General features: G+C 38.4%; 1 protein-coding gene across 2 annotated transcripts in view; it reads right to left on the reverse strand.

The window, feature by feature from the left end:
• The window catches only part of GFM1 (G elongation factor mitochondrial 1), a 40,511-nt gene extending 26,237 nt beyond the window's left edge, over positions 1–14,274 (reverse strand). The window contains exons 1-10 of one of the 2 annotated variants that reach the window (XM_081025964.1): positions 14,068–14,274; positions 12,688–12,840; positions 11,275–11,407; positions 10,472–10,676; positions 8,429–8,545; positions 6,320–6,470; positions 5,273–5,430; positions 4,605–4,689; positions 1,958–2,095; positions 167–268 (exon numbers count right to left, since the gene is read on the reverse strand). In XM_081025964.1, coding sequence (XP_080882090.1) covers positions 167–268; positions 1,958–2,095; positions 4,605–4,689; positions 5,273–5,430; positions 6,320–6,470; positions 8,429–8,545; positions 10,472–10,676; positions 11,275–11,407; positions 12,688–12,840; positions 14,068–14,157 — 1,332 coding nt within the window. In that variant the 5' untranslated portion in view covers positions 14,158–14,274. Of the gene's footprint in view, positions 1–166; positions 269–1,957; positions 2,096–4,604; positions 4,690–5,272; positions 5,431–6,319; positions 6,471–8,428; positions 8,546–10,471; positions 10,677–11,274; positions 11,408–12,687; positions 12,841–13,297; positions 13,850–14,067 lie in introns of those variants that run through there. The other variant, XM_081025965.1, reaches the window with a different exon arrangement.

The raw sequence follows: 14,274 nt of genomic DNA on the forward strand, positions 1-14,274 counted from the left end.
AGCATTTGTCTAATTGACATTTAGAGAGCCACAACCAGTCTATACTTGATGCCTGTGGCACTCAATGAAAACTTCTGTGGTTGTTTTTCTGAAGTACTACATGTACTACATAAAAACATACTTTTGAAACTCAAGTGACCAACGGCTTTGAAATTAAATGACTTACCATAGAAAGCCCATTATTATCTTTGTTTGTGAATGTGTCTCCACTAGCACAGTCAATGCCAAACAATGCACAGATGTCTCCGGCAAATACTTCCTCAACATCCTAGATAAAGAAATAACACAAATTTGTACTTGCAAGTAATACATATCAGAACAGGTGACTAAAGAGTACCTGAACAATAAACATTGTACATAAACAAACATGGCAGGATCTCACCATGAATTCTATAAAGAATGAACTAGCCAGAACCAATGCAACACCAATAATCAACCATGGCAAGACGTATCTTAACCAAGGCCCTTATTTAAACCACATCTCAATCAACAAGATTATATTTAAATAGAAACTCAGATTGTATTTAAATAGAGCTATGGCATCAGTACTTGGAGGATCTACAGACTGACAGAATAGAGAGCCACGCAGTTCTTGAAGTTATTTCTATGGAATTAAAAAGCATGTTCTTTGTGTGTTGCCACAGTACAACAGTCAGATGTGTATGACGAATATGTACAAGAAAAACTAACAAAGGAAGGTTTGAAAACAAAGGCAGGAGAATGGAGCCCATTGTACTTAAAATAACCTTAATTTCTCACAGATGCACGCAGTTAAGAAAACACAGGAAATCTAAGAACAAAGCATTGGTGCCTCTAAACTTCCTAGTTTTTGTTTTTATATACTGACAGTTCATTCATAACAGGTGTGGCTGTGAATGAGCAAGTGAGTGTGTGTGTGTGTGTGTGTGTGTGTGTATTCCTTTAATGGTTACATAGCTGTACAATTCTCCTAGCTGCTGGCCCATAAAACAGCTGTGACAACCACTAATCCCTCTAGCCTGTCCCCTGCTGCCTATTTTACAAAACAGCAATGCTGTTAAATTTTTTTTTTTATTAAAGTTTATTGGGGTGACAATTGTTAGTGAAGTTACATAGATTTCAGGTGTACAATTCTGTAATACATCATCTATATATCACATTGTGTGTTCAATGCTGTTAAATTTGGAAAGACTACCTATTCATCTTCCAGGAGATATAAGAAGTTATGGCCACCAAAATTACTAAATGTTTGAAGATTTTGCTTAGACTAATAAATTTCTCCAGGAATACAGAGCTGAATTGGGAAAGGGCGAGAGTAGGAAACAAGCTCATACACCCAGTATTCTTGCCAAAGCCTAACCCTATGTACTGCAGAATGTTAGGACAGATTCAGAGACAATTCAAGAATTCAAGTCAAAATTTATCTCCCAGACCAGATCTTGAGAGGTTTTAAATCTTCAGATGGATTCTAACACCATTATGGCCCTTCTAGGGTTGGTTCAACAAATACAAAGCTCTAAGGTCAAACAGAGCTTTCATACCTGCCATATTTCAGAAAGTAAATCCGCTGAACAATGTGGGAAATTATGTGTGAATTTATTACTCTCACTTACCTCTGAGAACCACAGTTACACTGTTCCTAAAAATTATTACACTCTATAATGATAGTTCTTGAGAAAAGTACTAAATTTGTGTTCTGTGTCTTTAGGAACTAACTGTCCCTTCTCCTTAACCTTGGCCATAGAGGAACAATACGCTAACACACAAACAGTGTACAAACTGTGTTCTTAACAACTGCTAATTTAGCCCATACCACAGAGCTATATCAGAACTGTAGCACAACTAACTAAAAAGGAAGAAGCGAGGAAAACACATTCAGTTAGAAGTGATTTTCTTGTGGGGCTCAAGATACCAAAAAGGTAGGTCTATTTCACCTGCATTAGAGAAATTTCTGATCTCACAATGACCAGCTACTTGCCTCCATCATGTCGGCATGCATGCGAACCAACCGTTGCACTCGCACTTTCTTTCCTGTTCTCGTGTTGTAGATGGTGTCACCCTTCTTCAACTCTCCTTGATAATTGCGAACATAAGTTAACTGTCCAAATCGACCTGCCTAGAAGTCAAGATTGGGTAAGGGCAGAAAGAATAAAAAAAAAAAAAAAAAAAAAAACACCACAAAATATAAATCAAAATTAGGAGGAAATCTTCAAAACTACCTCCAAATACTCCATATCAATTTTAGTAGCTTTGACTATAGGTAAGTTAAATGGTTGTGTTGTTCTTTTTGGTATTATAATCCAAGATACTAATTCTGCTTCCTCAGAAATAAAAGTTATTAGAAATAAATTTTAAAAATTATTTATATAATAAGGAAGTATCCTTTTGACTTCTAATATTATTTCTAGTATAAGTTAATTTTAATACAATAAGACAAAAACAAGGTATAATTATTGGAAAGAACAAAAATATCATTAGAAATGGTAAAATTGTGTCATACATCTACAAGGTCTGATCAAACAATACAGTGAATATTTAAATACAAAAAATTATTATAGTAAAAGACACATTGCCATTAATTCCTCGCAAAATACTCCCCCCTGCTTCGAATACACTTATCCCATAGTTCTTGCCACTTTCTGAAGCAGTTCTGGAAGTTCTTTTCCGAGTTTCTTTAGTTGAGCTGTGATGGCTGCCTCGAGGTCTTGAATCATTTTGACTTTGGGGAAGAGTCAGAAGTCACACAGTGCCAGATAAGGTGAATAGGTGCAACACCATAATGTTTGTATGTGACAGAAATTGCCATACCAGAAGCAATGTATGACATGGAGCATTGTCATGATGGAGGATGATTTATGGCACACTTTAAAACACACCTTCTCTCAACCGTAGCTCACACCCAAATGACTACACCGAACAAGCTGAAACTTGTCACATATTGTTACTGAGGTACAACGCACCGTTTCCCATGTTGAAGATCCCTGCATTTCCGTCGGATGGCACTCGGCAACAGTATTCACCGTAACTTTTGATCACAATGAAAAGATTCCCTGTCTCACATCGCTTCTGGTACAGCAATTTTTGTCAAATAAAAACATTATGGTGTGTCCTCTGGCTCCTCTCCAAAGTCAAAATGACCATGAAAGGTAAATGTTCTGAATCCATTCAGGACATCAAGGCAGCCACGACAGTGCAACTAAAGACACTCACGAAAGAGGACTTCCAGAACTGCTTCAGAAAGAACAATGGGATAAGTGTGCTCGAAGTGAGGGGGAGTATTTTGCGGGGGATTAATGGCAATGTGTCTTTTACTGTAATAATTTTTTAAAAATTTAAACATTTACTATATTTTTTGATCACACCTTCTATTTAACTATATAAATTTTAAAGTGCTAATTGTTTTTAAAAAAATCAACATTAGAAAAAGTGTGTACAAATAAGCAAAACTTTGACCTTAATTTTAAAAAATGAAAGACAAAAGAAATAAGAGACAACTACAAAATAGGAAATACAACTAAAATCTAGTATATGGAACAATGTTCTCTATCATTAGGAATTAAGGCAAGATGAAACATCAAAATATCATTTTTCATTTATGAAATCAGTAATGATTTTTTAATAAATAATATTCAAGGCTGATAAAGATTCACTGACATAATCTACTACATTAATTCTAGAAGTATGAAGCAATTTGGCAATATAAATCACTTGATATTAAAACATTCCATACCTTTAAGTCAATAATCACTATTCTGGGGATCCTAAGAAAATATTCCTAAACATATTTTTTAAAGCTTTACGCATAAAAATTGCCACTGCAATGTAATTTCTATTTTTTAATTTAAAATTACTTTTTCTCTTTATAGAGTATAAGTATATTGTAAAAATTTAAAAATAAAATCTAGGAAAAGCCCCCCAAATATAATTCCATCCCAGAAATAACCACTGTTAACATTTCCAACTTATCCACCTTTTGTCCCATTTAAAAATTTATAAACAGAAGCAACAACACAGCAAAAAGCATACTTAGTGCCCAAATCTGGGTTTCTGGGATACCATTCTCGAATAAAAGGAACCATAGCTTCTAAAGAAATGGCTTATTCCAAGGCTGGAGCAGGGACTATAGACGAAAAGCCTAGATCATCCTGTATTGGCAGAAAGTAAGGAAGCAGCAAAAAAGCAAAACACTGGGGAATGTTTAAGAGGACACAGAAGCCAACTGAAAGAGCTCCAATGGTCAAACCTGGCCAATCTGGCCACCAAAACAAGTAACAAACTACTAGATTATAACTCAAAGTACAAAATAAATATCCATTTAAGTCCATACTGATATAAATGATTGAATAAATAAATGAAGGAGAAAAGACAACTGTCCCAACAGAAGAATCCTAAATAACTTAAGTAGATACTGCTTCCTGAAGGAGATGGAGTATAATTCCCCACATCTTAAGTGTGTGCTGTGCATACTAACTTCCTTGTAAACAATATGAAAAGGGTGGAAAAAAAAAAGTGACAGTGGAGAAACATATAACCAAACCTGTCATAAGAGTAATTTTGTAATAGGAATAAAATCCTAAAAGAAAATTTCTACATATCACAGTTAAATACATTAGAAAGCAACTTACCTCCAGTTTAAAAGCCAGGCCTACAAATGGGTGGGAATTATCTCTTTTGGAGTTCATTAAGATTTTGGTTTTCTCTTTTGAGTCACTTAAAATAAAGGAAATATAACTCTGTGAGATGCCATATTTGATATTTCTTTTATATCAATTTATTTCATCAAGAGTATTATCTGAGAAAAAGCACATATGTGTTAAACACTTTGGACCTCACACATCAGTGAAATTTCACTGAAAGAAATCAGTAAGAATAACTTCTTGGGCTTAATGACTACACTGTGATAGGACCAAAGTAAATTAAAAAACAAAACAAAACAGGAATGGTGTCATAAAGAAAGAAAAGAAAAATAATCAATGAGAGCTTTTAAAAAAAGTTTGTTTCTTAAAGCTATTTTTTTTCACATGACTGAGAACAACTGGTCCCAAATAAGAAAATTTTCTACAATGTAAACCTTGATGAATAATAAAACAAATCATATTTCTAACTCACAAATAGCATATGGGAACTGGTATAATAAATATTTTTCTGTGTGCTAAAATTGCTACCCAAATAGAAATGGTGATTTTTGTAAATTAAGAAAAATAACACAAACATAACTGCAATAACCATTTTTATATTTTTTCATAGTGCAAAGTATTTCTGCATAAACTAAGAATCAGTTTCCAAGACTTACTTCTCCTGATTGAGAATAGCATAGTTCTGGACCTCAGAGGGATTTGGGAGGTATTCTAAAACAGCATCTAAAAGAGGCTGTACTCCTTTGTTCTTCAAGGCACTTCCCAAAAAGACAGGAGTAAATGACCTATTTAGAGTAGCTCTTCGGATTGCAAGCTACAAAAGAAAAAGAAAAAGATTAGTAATTCCTAAAAAATCACACTTTGTTTCAGATCAATTATAAACCAAGAAATGAATGAAATGAATATCCTTTGAGTACTGGCTCTAATGGAGACTAGAATCAGGTCCTCTATAACTTAAGGTCAATTAAAAAAAACACACCAGTGCCTTTTTCAGGGCTAGGAAACTGCTTTCAACAGTCTTAGAATGTCACTAATTTTCAACTGGGTAAAAAAAATACACACATAGAAAATAGACACATACATAAAACAGTGTAAATGGTGTGCTAACTGTGTGAGACAGTCTGCTAATGGTGTCAGATAGAGGGAAAAGTAATATCTATAAAAAAAGAAAAAGAAAAAACTCTATTTAGCTAATAGGTAAATAGGTAACTACTTACCTATTTTAGGGAGGGGGCACAAAACTGGGCAGCTGGGAGATGGGGTTTTTTTTCCTTTGTACCTTTGTATATATACTTTTTAAATATTTAAACCACATGAAAGCATCATCTATTAAAAAAACATTTAATTGATGTTTTCTTTTTAAAAGAACATATATACTCACTGCTGTGCATTTCTGTATTTATCTTCTTTCTTCTTAATGAGGATATATACCCAAGTGGTTGGCTGTTTAAGTGTGTTTTTTTCTAGAACAAACTAGGACTCCTTTCCAATTTTAAGATACTACATAACTCACTATTTAAAAAAAAAAAAAATGCCACGCCAAATGTTTTGAAGAAACCAGTTATGTTAAATAAATCTACTGATTTCATTAATAAAACCCATGCATAAAAGCTCATGCCATGTCCCCTCCCCACAAAAAAAAAAAAAGGAAAAAAACAGAGCTCTCTTTTTCTTAATTTAAAACTTATTTTGAGAGCACTTGCCTTTAAATCTGAAATTGAGGGGATTTTTTCTTCCAGGAACATCTCACCAAGCTGCTCATCTGAATTAGCAACACATTCAATCAGCTCCTGACGGTGGTCAGCTGCCGCTGCCCGGAATTCTGCTGGAATTTCTCCATATCGAACAATCTGACTAGGAAAAGAAATGTTTTATTTTGGTATTTGAAGGATATTCAATGAAATATATAAAGCATCAATGAAAAAGTTACACTAATAGCTAAAAAATCTTTTTAGATGAGAAAGCATTCTGATATATTTGTGTTAATTTGGCAAATAAGACTAACGGCTATCTTTAAAATTTAGACAGACAGTGGGCAAAACAGGCAAAGCATATTGCTCTAGGTTGTACTGTTAGTGAGTGGAAGAGCTAAGATTCAAGCCGACCTGATTCCAAAACCCCTGTGAGCCTTGAAAATTCTAGAAACCAAATTAATCAGAACTTCAGTCTCTTACAAGCAGGATCAGCGACCTGACTCTATTCCTTTCCATTAGTAACACAACTGCTAACACATTTTGTAGTAAAAAGGTTACTAAATATGACAGACTCTTCAACATTGGCCCCAGTTCTCCATTCCTCTAGGGGTCAAATAGGTAAGAGTTACAGATAAAATATATACAACTGAGAAGTGGATATACTTGATATTTAGAAATAGGTACGAAAGGTTTCAAAGTATTTTTTTTTAAATGGAAACCAATGTCAAAAATAACAATCTTTTCAGAAAACACATTCCTAAATAAAAAAGTAAAAGCCAATTGCAAATTGTTCTGAAAAATGTTCTTCATTGCCTTTGCAGCTTAATTTCTTCCTTCCTGCTAAGCTCTCTGGTTCTTAGACTTATGTTAGAATCATCTGTGGAGTCCTTTCAAAATACACATACCCAGTGGACTAGGGTTGGGAAAGGGGGCAGGTGTATTAAGAAGTCCCATCTGTGGTTCTGATGTACAACAAAGTTTAAAAGCCTCTACTGTAGAACACAGAAACTTGTGCCCTGGTAATTCTGGGGAAGCAGACTTAATTCATTTATTTACAAATATTTTTTGAGTAGCTATTATGTACCAGATAGCTCCTTACATTCTAAGGAATGATAGACAAACTTTGTTGTCATTACTCAGCTGTCACACAAAAAGTGTGAAAAACACTTCATCCACTGAGCAGCCTCCAGCTTTTCTCTGCCTTACAAGATGGCTGATAAATTCTACAGTTAATTGATCACAACTCCCTTTACCCACCTGCCAGACCAGCAACCCCAGTTCCATGGCACAGGAAGGAAACCCCTCAAGAAGTACTTTTGGAGAAACTGCCAGGCTATTGGGGCCACTCCTCAGAGCAAAGGCTCATTCATGACTCCCCTCACTGTCCAGATTAGTGTCACTCAAAGTCTAGTCTGCAGACCAGAAACATCAGCATCCTTGGCAGCTTTCCAGAATGCAAATTCCAGGCCCACCCTAGATCTATTGAATGAGAATCCCTGGAGGTAGATAAAATAGTGTGTTTTAACAAGCTCCCCAGGTGATTTTCCCCAAATGGCACTGAGCAAGTATAATACTTCGTATGCAAAGGTCACCAAAAAGTTGATCGAGGGACCAAATACCATGTGAAACACTTACCAATTTACTTCTTGTATTGCCCAAACTACTTTTGTACCATTTTTAACTGCTTTTTACATAGTAATCTTTTTATCTTTGTAATCCCATGAAATAGCTTAAGGAAATATTTATGATCCCTATTTTCTTCCCAGTTTTTATCACAATGCATAGGACATAACAGCTGCTCTCTAAAAGTCTGCAGAATGAATGAATGCGTGAATGAATGAGGTATTACTGGCCCAAGCTGAAGGCCTCCATGCGTGTCATAATGTGATATAAACATATTAGCCACAAAAACTAACATTCTCCATTGGAATAAATACTAAGCAAAAAGGGAAGAAACCAGGATTAAAAGCATTAAAACAAAATCATCTTGGAGGATACTCTTCCAGCCACATTTCAAAAGGTGATTACTCTATGTTTAAAGAACACATCCTTTTCCTTCTCTCTGATAGCTTTTAAAATTTAACATTTTAACAGTGTATTTGTATTTGTAATACTTACCCAAAGTCTCCATCGAAATAGATGGCTCGTTCCTCAATAAGATCTATAATACCTTTAAAATCACCCTCCAAACCAATGGGGATCTGCACAAACGCTGCATTATGATTTAGTTTAGACCTGAAAAATAAAAATACATATAGTTACCTCTTTTTCCTCCCCAAATCCCTTTGAAATGACAAAATAAATATAAAAAGAAATCAATGGCAAATGTTGGAGAACTGGGTGGGGTATCATCAGCAGGTCAGAACATAAGATATAAAGCAGCTGGGAACAGACTTGACAGTCAAACTCATCATGTTCAGGAAGCTACAACACTACAACAAAAAGAACTCTAAAATAAGTGTTTTCCCATCTGATCCCCAAAATACCCTGGATCAGAAACAGAAGGGGGAAAGAATAGGTCAATGGGTGGTGAGCCAGGATTTTAAAAGATGGCGGGATAACTATGCCCACATCTCATTCTTGAATCAGCTGACTCGAGCGAAACAGTACAGCTATCAGAAAAGAAAGTTCTTAGGGGAAAACTCTCAGACCAGGTATTTAAGCCAGACACTCATCATCAGCCTGTACCCCAATCAGGCACAACCACTGAATAGAAGTTACATTCACAGGCAGGGATTTTTTTCTCGAGAAGAAATATGCTCTAGATACCACTGTTTAATCCAGACTCTAGGTGCCCATCTATAATAATGGACAGATAGGTAACTAGGAATCACCAAATATTTGAAGGAAACCAATAGCTTGAAAGAGAGGTGTGAGCTCAAGAAACCTCCAAGGAGAGAGTTACCAGACGAAAATAAAATGTAAAAGTCTGAGAAGCAATGATCTCTGTTAATAAAGATGTTGTAGTAAAAGAAAAAGTTTATGAAAATTAACTACGTACTGTTGAAATTAAAAAGAAAAAAAACAGGCTAAATAACAGAAGGGATGTAGATGAATATCAGATTAGTGAGCTGGAAGACTGACCTCAAGAATCTGTGATAACCCAGTGCAAAATGAGAAGGAGACAGAATGGATGAGAAAGCATGGTGGAAAAGACAGAGGCCAAATCCCGAAAATCTGTTTAATAGAAGTTACAAAATGAGAAAACAGGTAAAAAGGAGCGGAGCAAACCAAAGTAGTGAAATAAATGCTAAAAGAGAATTTTCCTGGAATTCCGAAAGACTTGGTAGAAAGAGTCCCTCTGTTGCTAACCGTAAGTAAAATGTAAGTAATAAAGATAAAAAGTGAAAATGTTTCATTCTATCAAGAAAATATTACAAATACCCAATAAAGAAAAAATTCACTCTCATCTTCTCAAATACATCACTTTCGTCTAAGTGCACACAGCAATACGGTCACTTAAAGTTCCTCAATACCGGACGGACACATCACTCCTGGTCTTTCTACCACCACAGACTGTGCTGCTTATATCCACCAGCTCTAGCGTGTGAACTCTTCAGCTCCATTTACATATTACAAAAGGTCAAAAGTGAAACTCTCTTTTCAAAGGTTATGTGAAATATATAGAAATATGCAAATGTAACAAGCTATAAACACTACTGGGTTATACCTGGTACAGGAAGGAAGTGTTGCTGTTGTTTTAGCACATGTTACCAGATGAAAGCAAGGGAACATAGCATACTACTTCAGAGCATTCATTAAAATTCAAATAAAGGTTGAAACTGAAGATGATCCTCTAGATTTGTCTAAAGAAACACAAAGTAGCTTTAGAATTATACTCTAGAAGTTACTCTAGATTATAACTTCTATAATCAGAGCAAAACAGCATAAATTGCCAGATTGTTTTCTGAATTCACCTTCAACCTCCCTACAATTTAAGCCACATTTCCTCCATTCTACAGAGAAGGTAGTTGATAGCATACCACAAACCCAACTACTGACTTCAGTGTTCCATTTACTATAGTAAGTCACTCACATAAATACATTTTAAAAAGAAAAAAAGAAGGCTAAAGCTTAATGATACTGAATTAATTGTCCTTCTGGATGTACGATTTGTTGTCAGATTATCACACCCCTCTTGTTCCTTCTAAGGTTCAGTACCTCATCTGCTGCAGGGCCCTGGCTGGGTTGGAGCCCACTCGGTCCAGTTTGTTAATGAAAGTTAGAAAAGGAACACCGTAGCGCTTCATCTGCCGGTTAACAGTCATGGTCTGGCACTGTACCCCTCCAACCGCACAGAGGACAAGGACCGCGCCATCCAACACTCTTAGGGCCCTTTCAACTTCTATTGTGAAGTCCACATGCCCTAAATGAGACAAAGGAATATGTGAGGGTCTTAAAGAGCAGTCTGAAACTGAATTTTTATGTCACGCACAATGAAAAGTTTTTGTATCTCAGCTCATTATGTAAGTCTTCTAATTAGAATATGGATTCTTTTTTTTTTAATTTATTGGGTGACAATTGTAAAATTACAACAATTTCAGGTGTACAATTCTGTATTACATCATCTATAAATCCCAGTGTGTGTTCACCACCCAGAGTCAGTTCTCCTTCCATCACCATATATTTGAAGAACATGGATTCTTTAACCACCAATACCATTCACTCCCCATAAGGTCCAGGGACCAAACAAGATCACTTCAAAAAGATACAGGGCACAGATACCTTCGGAATCAGCTGCAGAGTGTAAAAGGCAAGAACCCTGCTACTCACAATTTACTAGTACTGTTTTTCAGGGAAACCACAAAAGGATGAGGTGCTCTAGGTCCCAAGTCAGATTTCTCTAATAAGAATTCAGGCACACTTTTGAGTAGTATTTGGTAATCCAAAATGAGCTGTGCCAGAGTAAAGAACTAAATGCTTTTGCCAAAACAAACCGCAATGAAACCAAGAACTCAACTCACCGGGAGTATCTATAATGTTGATATTGACATCTTTCCACATAGTATAGGTGGCGGCTGACTGAATAGTGATTCCTCTTTGTCTCTCTAGTTCCATGGAATCCATGACAGCACCCACTCCATCTTTACCTTTCACCTAAACACAAGCACAGCAATTCAGATTTCTCTGTCCCTGCATTACAAGCACAGAAATATTTACCGAGATGGAACCAGAACGCAGGTAGTTAACTGATGTAATTTCCAGAGAAACTTAGTTTGTCAAACCATCTCATGAAGTAGAAAACTGATTACAGATTTTGCCCTCTATTCACTGCCTAATCCCCTTTTCATTGCCATTCTCAGCAACCGCTACCATAGCGCAGTCACAGAGCCATCTCACTCCTTCTGCACTGTTCCAGTCTGCCAGCCTCGTGCTGTTAGTCTGTGAGTAGATGTACAGAGAACAGCTTTTCCCCAGCTCTGCCACACGTGGATTTTGAGGCCTGAATGGGAAGAATTCAGCTTTTATAGTATGTGATTTAAGATGATCTTCATCTGAATTTTTTTCCCCCTCCTTGTTCTCCTTCCCCCACCCCCCACTCTGATTCAAGCCATTATTGTTTCTCAGTCTAGTTGTGTAGGGCGCAACTCCCTGGCACATGCTGGTATTATGACGCTTTCGTCCCCGTCCCCCTCCCCCTCCCGCTGAGGCAGTCAGTCGCAGGTCATTGATCGGTGGCTCACAGCAGCTCTCACTGGCTGCCGGCCGCTCACGCTGGCCAGTGGCTGCTCATGGCAGTACATGGTAGCCCACGGCAGCCCGGGGCAGCTCATGCCAACCTCCAGCTGCTCAGGGCAGCCCAGCTCCAGGGAGAGCTGTTGTTCACAATCTTAGCTGTAGAGGGCGCAGCTCACTGGGCCCTGTGGGAATGGAATCAGCCACCTGGGCCTTAGGAGCCCCGCTCGCCAACCACCACCTAGCCAGCCCCTGAAGAAATATTTTTAAATGCAGAGTTAAGTTATTCATTGATACGTAATTTCTTCAGGAGAGTTTCAAGATTTTTCTCAAATAATTTTTCTGCTATATGTATTTTTTAACTACTAAGCTCATACTATATATAATTTTGAACACTTTTTCCACTTAACATTATAACTACCTCTTCATAACATTGAAAATTATGTACCTACTATTTTAACGGCTGCTTAAGGGGACATCCTATTGACTTAACATTCTCAAAAGACAATCTCCTCAGGATACCCACAGAGATGGTCTCCAGATTCTTCAGAGCAACATTTTAAGCCTGCTTGCCCTATCCTCTTTGTGATAAGATTTTGGTTATTACTATTTTTTAAATCTTTCAGGTTTTGTGAAGTTTATTAAACAATAACTACAAAATAAATAGCTCTCATTAATCTGGAATCACATGAACCACAAACCTCATGCATCTTTGCAATTCTGCCTGTGTAGTAAAGCACTCGTTCTGTTAATGTGGTTTTCCCAGAATCAATGTGAGCTGAGATTCCAATATTTCGTATCTTTTCATTAGGGATCACCCCTGATGAACACCACCGGCAAACCTTCCAATTAACCTGAAAAAACAAGAAAGCTCAAGTCAATGCCCTTTCTACGAGGTAACACCCAGCAATCAGAATGGGTTTGGTGGACATCTTCCCGCCAAGGAATCTCAACACACAGAACACGTCACATGAGATAGCCTGGGAAAACCAAAGGAGTAAATGTCTCAACCTGCAACTCCTGTAACCGAAGGAGAGACCGTCTGCAAGAGAGGACAGAAAAATATACACTCTTAAAAAATAAATAAATAAATCAGAAAAGGTATTTTCAAATAAATTAATTAAAGTGGCAGATAGCTTTACTGAATGCGACAGGTTTGAAAATATACAGTGGGGCTGATAAAATCAGAAAGGCAGCTCCCAACAACTAACAGGAAGTACAGGTTTTGGGTTAAATTTTACTTTGATTTTCTCCCCCCCTTCCCCCTTATTGTAGTGCACAGCTATGTAGCAGGGACGTGTGAGGACTTACATGCTCTGTGCAGCAGTGCCAATGGCTCCAAGGCAGCCCACACGAGGCTTCCGATTTCTTCAACACAGAAACAATGACATTTTCCTAAAAACTTCCTTTTAGCACGGGGAGGGGAGGAACCCTGCATTTCAGGGAATCGAGGCCCAATGTAAAGCCTCCCCGTAGGACTGCACATCCCCAAGGCGCTGCAGCCACTTCTGAGAAAAGGGAAGTGGAAAAGGGGGGTCAAGTAGTAAGCGGGACCTGGGTGGCAGGCACCCGGTTGATGAAACCCCGGGGACACCAGCGAGCAAAGCGAATGAGGTTTGCACGACGGGAAAGGCTCACCTCCTACCTAATCCTACGTCACTCATCGTCCCCGCAAAAGGCCGACACGAGCCCACAGAAAAGCCCCGGAGGTTCGAGCGCCAAGTCAAACCGCGCAGGGTCGGCTCGGAGAGCGGGCGGGGACGGTACAGCGAACAGAGCACTCGACAATGAGTCGGAAGCCTGGGGTCGAGCCCTGGACGCACTCATTTTTCTACTGTCTTGACCTTCAGTCCAGTCGCTTCTGTTTAAGGTAAACCAAGACCAAGAGGTTTCACCGTAAACAGGAGACCTGAGTTGTGAAGGTACCGAGGGGCTTTTCGGCGCGGAGGCAGGACTTGTACTCGGAGCTGTCCGCAGGGACGTGCCAGGGAAGGGCGGGGTGTCACTGTATCCCTGGCCCCGGAGGGCCGCCAAGTCCCGGGAGGTCCCAGGGTCAGCCTCGCCTCGCTGGGCACTAATACCTGCTTTCTCTGCCAGCCCAGGTCGGCGAGGACCCGCGGGAGCGGCCCGCGCCCCAGAGCCGCGGTGGCGGCTGCTCCCAGCAGCCTCATGGCCGGCGCAGAACAGGAGGGAAAGCCCCGCGGCTCCGGGTCAGTTTAGCAACCCGCACCGAACGCTAGCGTTCAAAGTCACGCCGGCAGTCAGTGCCGGGAAAGCACTTCCGGGGC

This window comes from Rhinolophus hipposideros (assembly GCF_964194185.1).
Source record: "Rhinolophus hipposideros genome assembly, chromosome: 2".
Taxonomy (NCBI): Eukaryota; Metazoa; Chordata; class Mammalia; order Chiroptera; family Rhinolophidae; genus Rhinolophus; species Rhinolophus hipposideros.